Source organism: Psittacula echo (assembly GCF_963264785.1).
Source record: "Psittacula echo genome assembly, chromosome: 3".
Lineage (NCBI taxonomy): Eukaryota > Metazoa > Chordata > Aves > Psittaciformes > Psittacidae > Psittacula > Psittacula echo.
The window spans coordinates 73,797,818-73,810,874 of record NC_137736.1 but is presented as its reverse complement, the minus strand read 5'-3'; the positions used below and the strand labels follow the sequence as shown (position 1 = coordinate 73,810,874).

Here is a 13,057-nt window from a genome sequence, read left to right as displayed (position 1 = left end):
TTCTTGCTTTCTAGGAGGCAAAGAAGTTTAATTACTCTTACAGCCAAATGCTATTCCTAGTTTTAACCTCAAGCCCATGAAACAGGAGGCTGGATTTGGTGAAAAGATTGATTATACCCTTTGATGCTTCCTAATGCTCCGGTCAACTTAGTGGGACTGGCAGGGTCTTCTGATCTTGCACGTTACTGGTGTAGATTGTGATCTGATTTTTCCATACATTTTGTTCTAAAAACGTGTGCCAGTTGGGTGATTGCTGTGGTGAACTGAAACACGTCCCACTGCGGCTGCTCTGCCCAGTTTGGTGAAATATTTAGTGAGGAAGGTTATTCATTCAGCAGAACCGAGCAGTCCTCCAGCTCACGCTGTTTATAATTGAAAATGATTTCTGTGTGAGTGAGTTAATTATTTCTTGCTGTCTCACTACCCTCTACCTATTGTAAAACTGTGTACTGACCTTCAGGAACTGCTGAATTTCAGCCCTGTGGTTCCCAGCATATGCTGGTTATTCTGGTTGGGGTGAATATTTACTGTTTCTCCTAGGAGGTTTGGACATAAATAAAAGTTTAGAGGACCTCCGGGTAAATATGTTCATGGTTCAGCACTTTAATGTGTCAATTAGCTGCTAACAGTGTCAATAAATTGGACCTGTCAAAAATAATAGCTTCTTTGCCAGTCTTCCTCTACTGCTTTACCTTTGTACTACAGGAAATACATCACACACCACCAAAAGTAGTAAGAGCCAATTTTTCCATGCCTATAGCAAAAATTAACAAAGCAGAACTGCTTTCTTCGGGCTTGAGTCTGGCACAAATGACTCTGTCTCTTACATTCCAACATGCGAGTGGTATGACAGTTACAGTCATGGACCATTGTGTTTCTATAACAGATGGGCTATGGAAGCATGTTGCAAATGGAAGACAGTCTATGTATGCCAACAGAGGTAGATAAGTGCCAGTAAATTGTGTGCAGCACAGCACTTGAATTTGGTAGGAATGATAAAACAGGGTATTATGTGCCCCAAATTGCTTCTTGTGTGCTGCGTGTTGCACAAAGCTGGGAATTAAGGGTGGGTGTGCGTGCATGTTGAACACTCTTCGAACACAGAGTGGTCATCCTGGAGCCCATTGGCCTCCAGCAGCGGCTAAAGTGGCTGGCACTAAGGAGAGCAGAAGGCAGCCAAGCAGCAGTGGTAGCCATCTGCAGCTCAAGGGCCTGCCAGCCAGAGACAGATTTCTCTTTAATGAATGTATCCAGTCTCTTTCTGAATCTCTGTAAACCTTTAGCATCCACATACCGTCTGGAAAGGAGTTCCACAACTTTGTAATATGAACAAACACACTTTTTGTTTGGAATCTGCCGCCTTCTATTGTTATTACGTGTCCTCTAGTTCCTGCCTTTATATATTTATTTCCTATATATAAAAGACTTCTGTGCAGGGCGGATGGTGATTTTTTGTTATTATGTAAAATTTGCTGTAATAGGCAGTGGAAATGTGGTTTAGCTTTCAACATTTTCACTGACTGGAGATCAAAGCAAAAAGAATGAATGCCCCAATAGTGGAAGTACGTTTTCATTTTAAATGAGATGTAACAACAGGTCATAAAGAAAAACATCTTGTGATGGTTATTCAGCTGTGTAAGATTGCAGCGTTCCAGCTTGTAAACAGTGATATGAGATTATCACAGTCTTTCAATTACAAGATATTCTTCGAAGGGAGAAGAGGCCAAGCAGCCCATTGTCCTGCTGAAAGGCCCTGCCCCTGTGAGGTCCAGCTCAGGGCAGCCGCAGCCAGCACAGGAAAGCTGTACGTGGCTAAAGCCAGCCAAAAGCCATTTGTCCAGGCTTACATATGACAGTGATTTGTTTTATCTCAAGGGGCTACTGCTGTCTGTGAAGCTGAGCAGGTGTGTGAGCTCCTTGCAGAATGAGGGCCTTCTTGGTGAATCCAGTCCAAATCAGTGGCATGTACAGGCAGGCGCAGGACCCCAGCCAGTGTCACTGCTGCCAGCCTGCTGCCACTTGTATTGCATCTGCAACACACACACAAGAAGACTGACTTGTATTGTGCACACAGAGTAGCTCTGGAACCTGCGACAATTGCTACACAGACCACGTGGAGTTGCTCTTCAAAACCTCTTGGGTACAACCTCTTGCAGATACTATACAATGGGATTATTTTTCGCAGCCCCGCATGCCACAGTGTGTCTCTTACAAGCTGGGCTTAGGTGATGATGCCATGTGAAGGGCATACGTCACTTTGAAGAACACACTCAATGGCAAGGTGACATCACTCCACCCAAGATCTGACTTGGTTTGCAATACTGAATGCCTATTCACTGCACAGAGGGAGAGGAGCTACAGCGAAACCCATTGTGGTCCCAGTTCTCACATTCGCCTTATTCTTTCTCACTGCAGGTTACATCCAAGCCTGCAGAGGACTGATGATCTCCGCCGTCTGCCTGGGCTTCTTCGGTGCCATTTTTGGACTGGTTGGGATGAAGTGCACTAAAGTTGGAGGCTCCGATCAGACTAAAGCGAAAATAGCTTGTTTAGCTGGACTGATTTTCATACTCTCTGGTAAATATACTTTATGTCTCTCAGTTTATGTATTTGAAGTCATATCAGAGCTGCTTCTTTTCCGCAGAAATCCGGGCACAGTTCTCCATGACTTCATTGGCTTCAGGGTCAGGCACAAAGCTCTTCTGCTGGCTCCACTGAATGGTTTGTCTTATGCTTTTCAGGGTTGTGCTCTATGACTAGTTGTTCCCTGTATGCAAACAGGATTACGTCTGAGTTCTTTGATCCTTCTTTTGTTGCACAAAAGTAAGTACTTTCCTATACCCATAAATCTTTCAAAGATGTAGACCTTAAGTTTCGTACTGTGCACCAGAGCCCTTTTAGACAGAGTGCGTGCTTCTCCTTTTGGGCAGAGGAGGAGAGTGGGCTGCAGTTTTACTTAATCACATTTTCCAACTGGAGTATCCATGTGCTGAGATTTATTGATTTAAACTGCCAGTAGGGTGATTGATTGCTCTGTCATCTTTGTGCCCAGGCTCACTGGGGCTCAGCAGGGTTCTGCCCTGCTTACTGCAGAACAGAGTGGGTTAATCTGAAGTGAAGCTTGTGGTTTTGTCAGAAGTGCAGCAAAAGGATTGCACAAGACAGAGGCACTCATTGGGTGCATCATTCAATACTACAAGAGGAATAAGATTATTTCCTCAAGCTTTCAAGAGGTGGTTTCCATCAAGGTGTTGAGCACTGCACAATCCTGACTCCTCTTGAAGAGAGGTTTCTGCAGGCTCTGTGGACTTTTCACTGACAGATGTTCAAATCCAGGTGACTGAAATTTGGATCATAAATCTTACTGTAACCCATGATCTTATAAGCACAACAGGATCCATACCAGAAATAAAGAGCATCCCTAAAGACTCCAAAGTTGTGCAAGTTCTCAGGACCTACATAGGCAACAATTCACAAACCAGTGCCTTGATTCTGGATCACATCTTCACTACCAAGTCTGAAAACACTGGCTGTAAATTACAGCATCATAGACTTTACTGTTTTGGCTTCTTACATAATGTAAATTTATCTTTAAATTGGGGCTTTGAGCAACTTGGTCTAGTGGAAGGTGTCCCTGCCCATGACAGGGGAGTTGGAACTGTATGATCTTTGAGGTCCCTTCCAACCCAAACCATTCCATGATTCTGTGATCTTTAAAGGCAAGGATTGCAAAGTTTTTTTGGTGGTGATTCCAGGATATTTCAAGCATTGGGTATACATTTCTCTGAGACCCAAGTAAGGGCTCAGTAAGGAACCCTGGGCTTTTTCTGTTTCTCCTTGATAGAAAGAAAATGGTCTGAATAAATACCACTAGCTGGATCCACATTTGCGGTAGGCTAGCAGTAGGGCTGTCCTGTCTTGAAAACGAATTCATATTAGTTTCCTCCATAACTCTGCTATAGTTTCTGCTTGTTTGGTACGGTGAGGACAGGATCAAAAGGCCTCCAAAAGAAACAAGGCTGTGAGGTACTGTGAAGAACATGGATCCTGTCTATATAGCCCAAAGTTAATTATTCATCAGGCTTACTGTTCCTAGTGAAAAATGCCGTGGTTGTTGCCAGAAGTCCCTTTCCTGCACTATATTCCTACACTCTTTTGCTGCAAAAGAGCAGGCAGACCCGGCAGTAGATTTTCACTGCGAGGGAATGGGAAATCCCTTGCAGTTCAAGCATTGAAATAAAGCTGGCAAAACATCCTCTGCAGAAATTACTTTTTTCCCTGGACAACCGGCATAGCTCAGCTGTGGGCACACGTAATCAGGACTGCAAAGATAAAGGCAGAGAGGAAAGCCAGAAGTTGTAATTTGAGTTCTGCGTGGTGTATGGAGCTCATGCAATGACCTTGCGTCAAGTGGAGCTAATGGTGGCGTTCAGCATCTTCCTCTCTCAACCAGTGTAATATATGTTGGAGTAATGTGTTTCACTGCCATCTGTGAGCTCTGATATGCATTGTGGAAGCATTTAATGCGCTTCACTGGTATATTGTGGAGATTTGGCATTGGCTCTTCACTGAGAGGGTTTCAGCCTTTCACCTTTTATTGCACATTTCCCTCCTGAAGTTATTCTGGCAGTGTTAAAGACAGGCTTGAGATACTGTTAGTGGATAAACAAAGTGACACAAGATGTTTAGCATCGTCTCAGCTGTCAGAATTTCCCTCCAGCCTTCTGCATTTGGAGGAGGCACCCTGTCTCCATGTGGGTGCAGGAGGAATCAGAGACCTGCCTATAGCTGTTCCCTAACAGACTTCTGGTTTGAATTATGTACCTAACTGAGGAATGACGGGCACCGAAAGGACAGCCTAAACCCCACCTTACTTAGAAAGAAATCTTAGGCTGGATTTTATATCCTGGTGCAATAGTTTGCATTGCCAATTTAAGACAGGTTCAAAGGAATTGTTTGACCATACGTAGTAACACACTTGGAGGCATCCTGTGCCAAGGTATCCCATGCTGTCCTTGCAGCACGGGATACCTTGGTGCTTGCAGCCAAAGTGGATATACTTTTTCTTCAGACACCTCTAATAGGGAAAATCTATACATCTCTTGCTGTTTTGTTCATGTTGCTCCCACAGTTTCTCTTAGGAAACTATTTTGTCACTCTACTACTTCCAGTTAAAAACCCCCTCCTCTTACAGACTTTTTCCTTTTTGTCCCTTGCCACAGTTTGAACTCCATAGTCATGGTCATTCTTGCTAATAAATGGGTTTAGTTCATCCAAATTATCTGACTAACTTCCCATTCTCTTTTATCGTTTCCCTTCACCTTGCTTGTCTTGGAATGGATTGCGCACAGTTCACACAGGCCCTCTCTCCACATTTAAATCTATTACATTTAAAAGTGTTACATTTAAATCTATTTTTTATTTTCCAAGAAAATTTTTCTTATTGCAGCAATAAGAGTCAGGCATTCAAAGTGTGCGTTTCCCTCAGGTAGTTGTGCTGATTCGGTTGGGGTTTTTCATATGATAAGGGGTTTTTTTTATATACTGGATTTTGATGGGAGGTTAGGGTTGGCTTCTTAAATGCTGAAAAGATGGATTGGGTAAAATCCAGGGAGCCGTAATGTCCTGATTTCAGCTGGGATAGAGTTATTTTCTTCCTGAACCACAACACGTACTCAAATTGATACACAATTGAAAATTTTAAGTCTTCCTCATAAGCACCAGGGTAAATCAGAAAGTTTTTTATGTGTTTAAAGATGTGGAAGAAAGACCAATTAGGCCACCTCTGCAACACATTAATCTAGCCATGTGGCAATCACCTGAGAAGGGTTTGTATATGCAGTCTGTTTATACATGTTATAACAATAGTTATATAGAGAGAGTAACAAATACATATATAACAAATATATATATATATAGTAACAAACGTTGCTTAAAACGTAGAAACAATCATAAGAACAAAGGCAGGACCGCACATCTTCTTTCCCAACACTTAGGCAATCGTCAGGTAACCCTTCTCTACCCAATTAAACCCAATGTAATCTTGATTTCTTTTCTGTACAACTGAAGAGCTTCCGGAGGAGAGATGGCAATTTGTCTCCTCAGCCTCTCCTATGTTAGCCTTGGGCCAGCTGTTCAATGTTATTAGATGGAAATGTGGAAATGATCTTGTGTTTCACAGTTTCTAGGCAAATGGTCTTGGCAAGCAAGTTGTTACAGCAACAGCCTTACTGAATCTTAGTCCAGATACGTTCTCCAGCTCTGCAGTGGTCTGCGCTGACTTTTGTGGGGAGTCTAACCCTGGTGCATGTACTTTAGGGGTGCTCTGGCAGTACCTGTGGGGATTGAGGGGTCCCTAGGCTGAGGCTTACCTCACACTGGAGTTAGTCACTTTGATCTGCTTTTACAGCTTGTTAAAATAGGTGCCTTGGGGTGTTCTAAAAGTGTAACTTGTGTGTATTTCTTGCGTGTTGACTGTAACGCGATCCTAGGTGAGGAGCTCTGATGTAGATCCCTGTTTCTAATCAGAGAACCCCCAGTCCTTGAGCAGACAGAAATCTGATCAAGTCTTGTGAAAACCATGGCTGGAAAGGTGAGAATAGTTAGAATAAAAGCTGTACATGTTTGTCAGATTATCAAGTTTCCCAGGGTGAAAGGCGACTGAGCTATGATTTAGTCTGGGGGTTGGGTGCCTAAGTCCCACCCACACTGTGTATGGAGAATGTCTGGGGAAATCTGATCCTTTTTTTAGCAAGGGATGATAAATACAAACTCTGGTTAGATGATGTGGACAGAAAATGAAGAAGCCTAGATGTTAGAGCATTAGCAGGGCCATGAAGAGTCAGCAGCAAGCCCTCATCGGGTGTCCTACTTCTGAGCTCCAGTGTCTCCATCTCTTGTTGACAGTAAGTCCCTGAGTCAGCAATGACTTGAACCTGGATGTTCATAGCATCCAGGATTGGTATCCTAAGTGTGGCGTTTTATCCTGTGTGCCTCTTTGGTTTTTTTGAAGTCTGTGCTTAACCTTTGGTTAGACTCTCAGGAAACATGGAAAAGTGATCTGTTTCTTCTCCAGCCAGTGTTCACCCTCTTGTAACCTGGTACAGAATTTGCTAGATCATTTTCTGGGTGTCTGCTCACAGGCAATTTCTGAGTGTTGCTGCAGTGTCGCCTTTGTAAAGACACAAGTTTTGTAGAACAGCTTACAGGTGCTTTCAGTTACGTATTTTGGCTCATGTGAAATTAGGGTCTCTTCACATGGAAGAGTTCAGAACTAGCTGAAAAGTCTGCAACTGCACTGTGAACAGTCGTTCAGTTGTACAGGGAAGCTGTCAAGCAGAGGGTTTCATTCGACTACCTCACCAAAGCTTACACTAAATAAACAGCCTTACTAACAAAGGCCTGACCAGCGCAGGCACCGGGCCAATAACTGCGGCTGGATCAGGGACAGGGGCCTGTGTTTTCAGTGCAGTATGCCAGGAGTCAGGAGGAGACAAAGGTTCCCTCAAGGAGGAACTGGAGCAGAGAAGAAGGAGCAAGAGACACATGGTCTGTCCTAACAGTAAGGAATAAGAGACTGTTGGGCCTGTGCTCTAATGCAGGTCATCCTGAAAGTGTTTTAAAGAGCTGTACCTCAGGCAAAGAGCTGGGGAATGGACCAGACAAGTGACACCCATGGTTTGCTGCTTGTCTTGAAGCTCCAGAGCTCAGGCTGTGGGTGCTGAGCAAAGAAAAGGAAAGAATCTCTTCCCCATGCCCTTCTTTTCCTTCATTTCCTACTGTTACTTTAGAAACTTGGACTCATCCTTGTGTGATAACCTTCCTAAAGCACCACCATCACCTCTCAATCTCAAAGTGAGCTGTTTCTGGCTGCAAACACTTTGTGGCTGCCTTGACAGCGGAGGGGATGGCTGTTGGTGACGTGGAGCCGAGTCCAAGGGCTCAGAAAGGAGACAGAACCCAGCCGCAGGGACTAGATAAGCAGAAAGATGCCAGCATGTGCGTGTGCACTTGTGCACGTGTGCACAGATGTACACCTGCATACGTGTGCATGTGTGTATGTATCTGTATATGCATATATCAGCTACATCCATATATGTATGTGCATATATCACATGCGTGTGTATATATGTTGCATATGCATATTCTATATATGTACGAAACACTCATGTTTTAAGCAGAGTGAGTGTGGATAGGGAGGGGGAGAGATCCTGCAAGCCAGAAGGAAGAGTTGAGGATTGCTGCTGGCAGCAGCAGCTCTAGTCACAGGCTCAGCAAAGCCCCAGTCAGTCTGGGAGCCAACAGGAACAAACCTGAAATGCTCCAAGGTGACAGGAGCTGTGTGCTGTAAAAGCATTGAAGAATCATGCAATGCCACAGCCAAGAAATCCAGGAGGAGATGTGGAAAAGCCAAGCACCTGAGAGTGCTGAGAGAAGCATCACCCAAGTGTACCACAGGGACAGAGTTTGCTACCCAAGTAAGAGCGGAATAATGAACAGAATGCGGGTGAGTGGCGGAGCTGCTGATTTTGCAATGAATAATGTGTGTGTCAATGGAAAGCTATTCAGGAACAAATAAAATTTAGTTCTTTTATGCTGAAAAAAACCAACCCTGATAAATCCATGCTCTCTGTTGTTAAACCCGTTTATTAACTTCCTGCAGGTATGAATTAGGAGCAGCTTTGTTCATTGGATGGGCTGGAGCTTCACTCTGCATAATTGGTGGCAGTATATTCTGCTTCTCAATAGCTGAAAACAGCAATTCTCCAAGGTAAAACACAAGTTGTCCTTATCCAAAGAAATCAATACTAGCACATTTGTACCCACTATATGCATACGGTTTGATTACTTTTCCAAAACACTTTGTAGTGAGGGTCAGAAAAAGATGGTGTGGATATAGGAAAATAATGGGATTTAAGGATAATGCTCTGTCCATCATTAATGTAATTAAGGAAAGCTATTGGAACAAGTACTTGTGTTATATATACTTCATAAATTTACTGCAGCTGAGAAAAATGCATTCACTGATGTAGGGAAAGTGGCCAGGTCACTTCACGGGTGTGAATAGACAAGTTTCTTTAATCCAAATCATCAGATCAAAAGTGAGAGAGGTGAAGGACAGCAGTGGTGGCAGCAGACCTCCAGCAGCAGAAGAGGGTGATGATGAAGCACAGGTGCAGGGACTAACTACTTAGTAGGATCAGCCACAGCCCAAATATTTCATAATTGGGCCCTAATTTACTTAGCTGTGAACAAGGGATATGCGTTTATTGAAAAGTGAGTTGCAAAGAGAAATGCTGGAGGCAGAATGTCAAACCAGGATGAGACTACACAGGGAAAGGTGTCCCCCTTCACCCTCCTCTGAGATTTATCATTGTTGGAAGTACATTCTTCTTCATTTCATCTAGTTTTATGTTACTGTAACACTTGGATGCAGAGATGTTCTCTGTCTGTGGGATAAGCTGTGAATGGTCGATTCTCTTTTCTTTTCAGGAGGGGGTATGCATATAACGGAGCCACATCTGTGATGTCCGCTCGGACAAAGGTCCAGAACAGCATCCCAGACAAAACCACACCAAAGCACTTTGACAAGAATGCTTATGTTTAAGTGTACTGGGGGAAGATTCAGAGCGTTTTAAAGATGAGTTTGTACGTTTCATTCAGAGTGATTTCCCCCACCCCTTACTCCAATGTACTTACCACCAAGACAATGACTTTTTGAAACATTAACTTGCAGCTTTTTACATACTGATGTAAATTTTATTATATAATATTTTATGATTGATGTTGGTATTGTAGAGTTTATACCTGGAAATCAAGAGCTGATGTTGCATTCTTCATAAAAATAAATGAGGTATTTACCAATTTGGCTTGTCAGTTGTTTATGGGAATGGCATCACGCGCATCATTTTGACTGCAACCATTCCTGAACTGGGTTCAGTGCTGGACAAACCAGCCACTGGACAAACCAGCCACACTGTGCAGGTTAACACATAAAGGATGTCACCATTGATTAGCAGTGACGTTGGGATAGCAGAGCACATCCTAATTTCAGTGCCAGCTGACTACAGTCGGTGGGAATTAGGAGGCTCTTATCTGCTTATCCCACTACAGGGGTGGGAGAATGTGCAGCTTGGTCAATGCAGTGCTATAGGAGTAGGAAGAGTCTGAGTGAAGTGAAAATAAGTATGGGATTCGGGGAGGCAAGAGCAGGCATTAAGAAGAGTCAGGGCCAGCTGTTATGAAAACAGTCACTGGAGAGGGTTTTGCATGGCCTAAGAAGAACGTATGCATGAGAAGAAGCACACGTGTGATCGTGAGCTTTCATGGTGTGGTGGGGCAAGCAGAGGCTGAGTGAAGCTGCAGCCCGCAGGGAATTTTGCGGTGAGGAAGCCATGGTTCCAAGATGGTTCCTACATTCTGCACCTGCTTTGTGACAGTGGTCTCCTCCCTGCCTCAGCGCTCACCCCTGCTGGTGACAAATCACTTCCGGGGGGGGGTTGGTTTTGTTTCCTCAGGCTGGGCAGGACGGACACCTTTTGCTCCATAGTGGCTCCAAGCCACTGGGTTAGGAAAGCAAAACCCCAGGCAATACGAGCTGCTCCGCCAGTGACATTCCTCATAGTGACCAAGTAAAAGCAGGTGACACTTAACAGCACTATTTCAGATTATCCTGAATTAGCTACAACACTTAAAAAAAACCAGCTAGTACTTTATTTTTTACCTGTCCATCAGCATGTGATGGTTTTTGAGGGAATACCCGCACAATGAGTCAGTAAATGAGATCAGAGGTTATGGATAACCACAAAATGCCTTCTAGACTGAGACCCTAAAATCACATACAAACTCAGGTCTGCCTTGAGGTTTGAACTGAGGGACCCTTGGGGTTTCAATGCATTAGTTATCTTGGAAAAAAAGGTATAAATATAAAAAATTAATAGCCCTATTTATTAATGGCACAATATGACAGAAAACGTTTTGTACCTGACACCATCTAAAATGCATCAGAACTACAAAGCCAATCATTCCTCTTCCACTTTATTTTGTATTTCATTAAAGTCAAAACACTATCGTCTTTTTTAAGAAGGCAGCCAACATGAGCAGAGCAAAACAAAACTAAGAAAATACTTCCGCACTGGGAGGTCAGTGCTTTCCTCACCTTAGCTTCGTGGTTTCATTTGGGTTTTTTTTCTAATGTTTGTGTTTTTATGTAATCCAAGAGCCAATTCTAATGAATAAATAAATAAAAAGAATAAATTCCCACAATATGAGGCTTTCAATAATAATCGGTTTTAGAGCTGAGGCCTTTTTTTTTTTTTCTTTCCATTTGGTGTTTATTGTAAACCATGGTAAAAACTTAACATTTTAATAAATGGAAATACTGTCTTTAAAATGTTCACCGTTTTATATAAAGTTTATGATAAAATACAAGAAAATATGCGTTTAAAATTTTTGTAAAGCAATACTCTGCAGTAAATTCTGTTCACTGGCTAACATGCTTTCTTGCAAGACCAGTTTCAATCTTTAATGTAAACATTAGAGGCAAAATATTCACCTCAGTGACATGAAAGAGACTTTCACCATTGAATTCACGAGAAAGAATAATTAACTCTCAATTTCCAAACAGACATGGCCAGTAACATGTAGATGAGTATTTTTGTTTCAACTTCAGGACTGAAGACACCAGAGTTCTGTAAAGAATACTCCTCGTTTTGTGATCAGTGTAAGAAATTAAGAGGAAGCACTTGATGTTTTCAGCTGTATTTTCAACGCCAGCTGAATCCGAAAGTAATGCCTCCCATCAGGAACACAGCTATTATGTATCTGAAGAATCACTCCAATCTGTTACAGTGACTAAGCTGCTTTTTAATGTGCTTGTGTTATCAGCTTCATGAAGGCCTGTTAAAATAACAAAACGATATTAACCATTATTAATACTATTTTGGGGGTATTTTTACTTTGTATTTACCTATGACATAAAATGACAAGCCATGTGAACAAAAACCTGTGGACTTCAGGAAGTCCAAAATTTCAACCAATGAGGAAATTACAAGTGCTGATAACATGAAGGCAGTTTCTGTCACAGAATACAATGCACAGTAGAAGCAGTCAGCGTCAGCGTTACTTTCCCTTTGAAAATAATCTGAAGAATCTTAATATAACTGACACAGCTTTAACCTTTACATATATTGAAATGTTAACACTAGAAACTACTATATAAGTTCTACAGAAGATTGAGGCTATTGCTTTACCAGTAGTTCAAATATTTATCTCAGCCTGGTAGGTCACTTAGATAGCTTGAACAAACCTGAAATTTTAGTAGTAGTATTATTATTATCAAGACTAAGTAAGAATGTTTCCCTCCTCTCTTAAATTTGGGAAAGGATTAAAAAAGCCCCAGGATACTTGATTTTTAAGATGAGGTCAAAGCCTGATAGTACTATATTTAAATCTCAAATTTAAGTTTCTTCACACCTCTGTATATTTGTGGTGTGTTATTTTCATACAAGTATGTATCACAAATATCATACATGATATTTACATGACATATAACCAAGCACACAGTTGTTCTTACATGTTCCTTTCTTAAAAAATATATTGAAAAATTAAAAATATTAAAAAATATATTGAATTACAATATGTAATACACTATACTTGAGTTCTTCTCTAGGTGTGTCAGTTGCTTAAAGCTTATCATGTAGAAGTACAAATGTGTTACCTTCCTCCTTTGGTACATTTGTCTTCGGAACACCCCATGCATGTACCGTAGATGTAGCATTTGACTCATTTTTCTGAACTGTCAATGCCTTCTGACCTCTATTGTCTTTCATTAATAAAATGTCATCTTCTACTGATGATATATCCCAATCATCATCATCAACTTCTGTGAACTAACAGAGAGAAGAAAAAACATGGATTTTTCCTCTGTCTACTCAAGTTGTGCTGAGATCTTCCATATACTCACCAATGTGAAACTGCTACAGAAAAATGCACTGTACATGCCCTTTACAACATCTATCACCATAATTTTAAAATCCAAAAGACATGATACGTTTTC

General features: G+C 42.0%; 2 protein-coding genes across 4 annotated transcripts in view; one reads left to right on the top strand and one right to left on the bottom strand.

Annotated features, from left to right (window-relative positions):
• The window catches only part of CLDN10 (claudin 10), a gene marked incomplete at both ends in the record, with an annotated part of 55,311 nt that extends 45,704 nt beyond the window's left edge, over positions 1-9,607 (top strand). For 2 of the 3 annotated variants that reach the window (XM_080612979.1, XM_080612977.1), the window contains 4 exons: positions 2,416-2,577; positions 2,742-2,823; positions 8,663-8,770; positions 9,493-9,607. In XM_080612979.1, coding sequence (XP_080469105.1) covers positions 2,416-2,577; positions 2,742-2,823; positions 8,663-8,770; positions 9,493-9,607 — 467 coding nt within the window. The remainder of the gene's footprint in view (positions 1-2,415; positions 2,578-2,741; positions 2,824-8,662; positions 8,771-9,492) is intronic. The other variant, XM_080612978.1, reaches the window with a different exon arrangement.
• Positions 9,608-11,815: 2,208 nt separating this feature from the next.
• Positions 11,816-13,057, bottom strand: part of DZIP1 (DAZ interacting zinc finger protein 1) — a gene marked incomplete at both ends in the record, with an annotated part of 37,900 nt that continues 36,658 nt past the window's right edge. Inside the window, 2 exons of the mRNA XM_080613543.1 lie at positions 11,816-11,898; positions 12,719-12,890. Coding sequence (XP_080469669.1) covers positions 11,816-11,898; positions 12,719-12,890 — 255 coding nt within the window. The remainder of the gene's footprint in view (positions 11,899-12,718; positions 12,891-13,057) is intronic.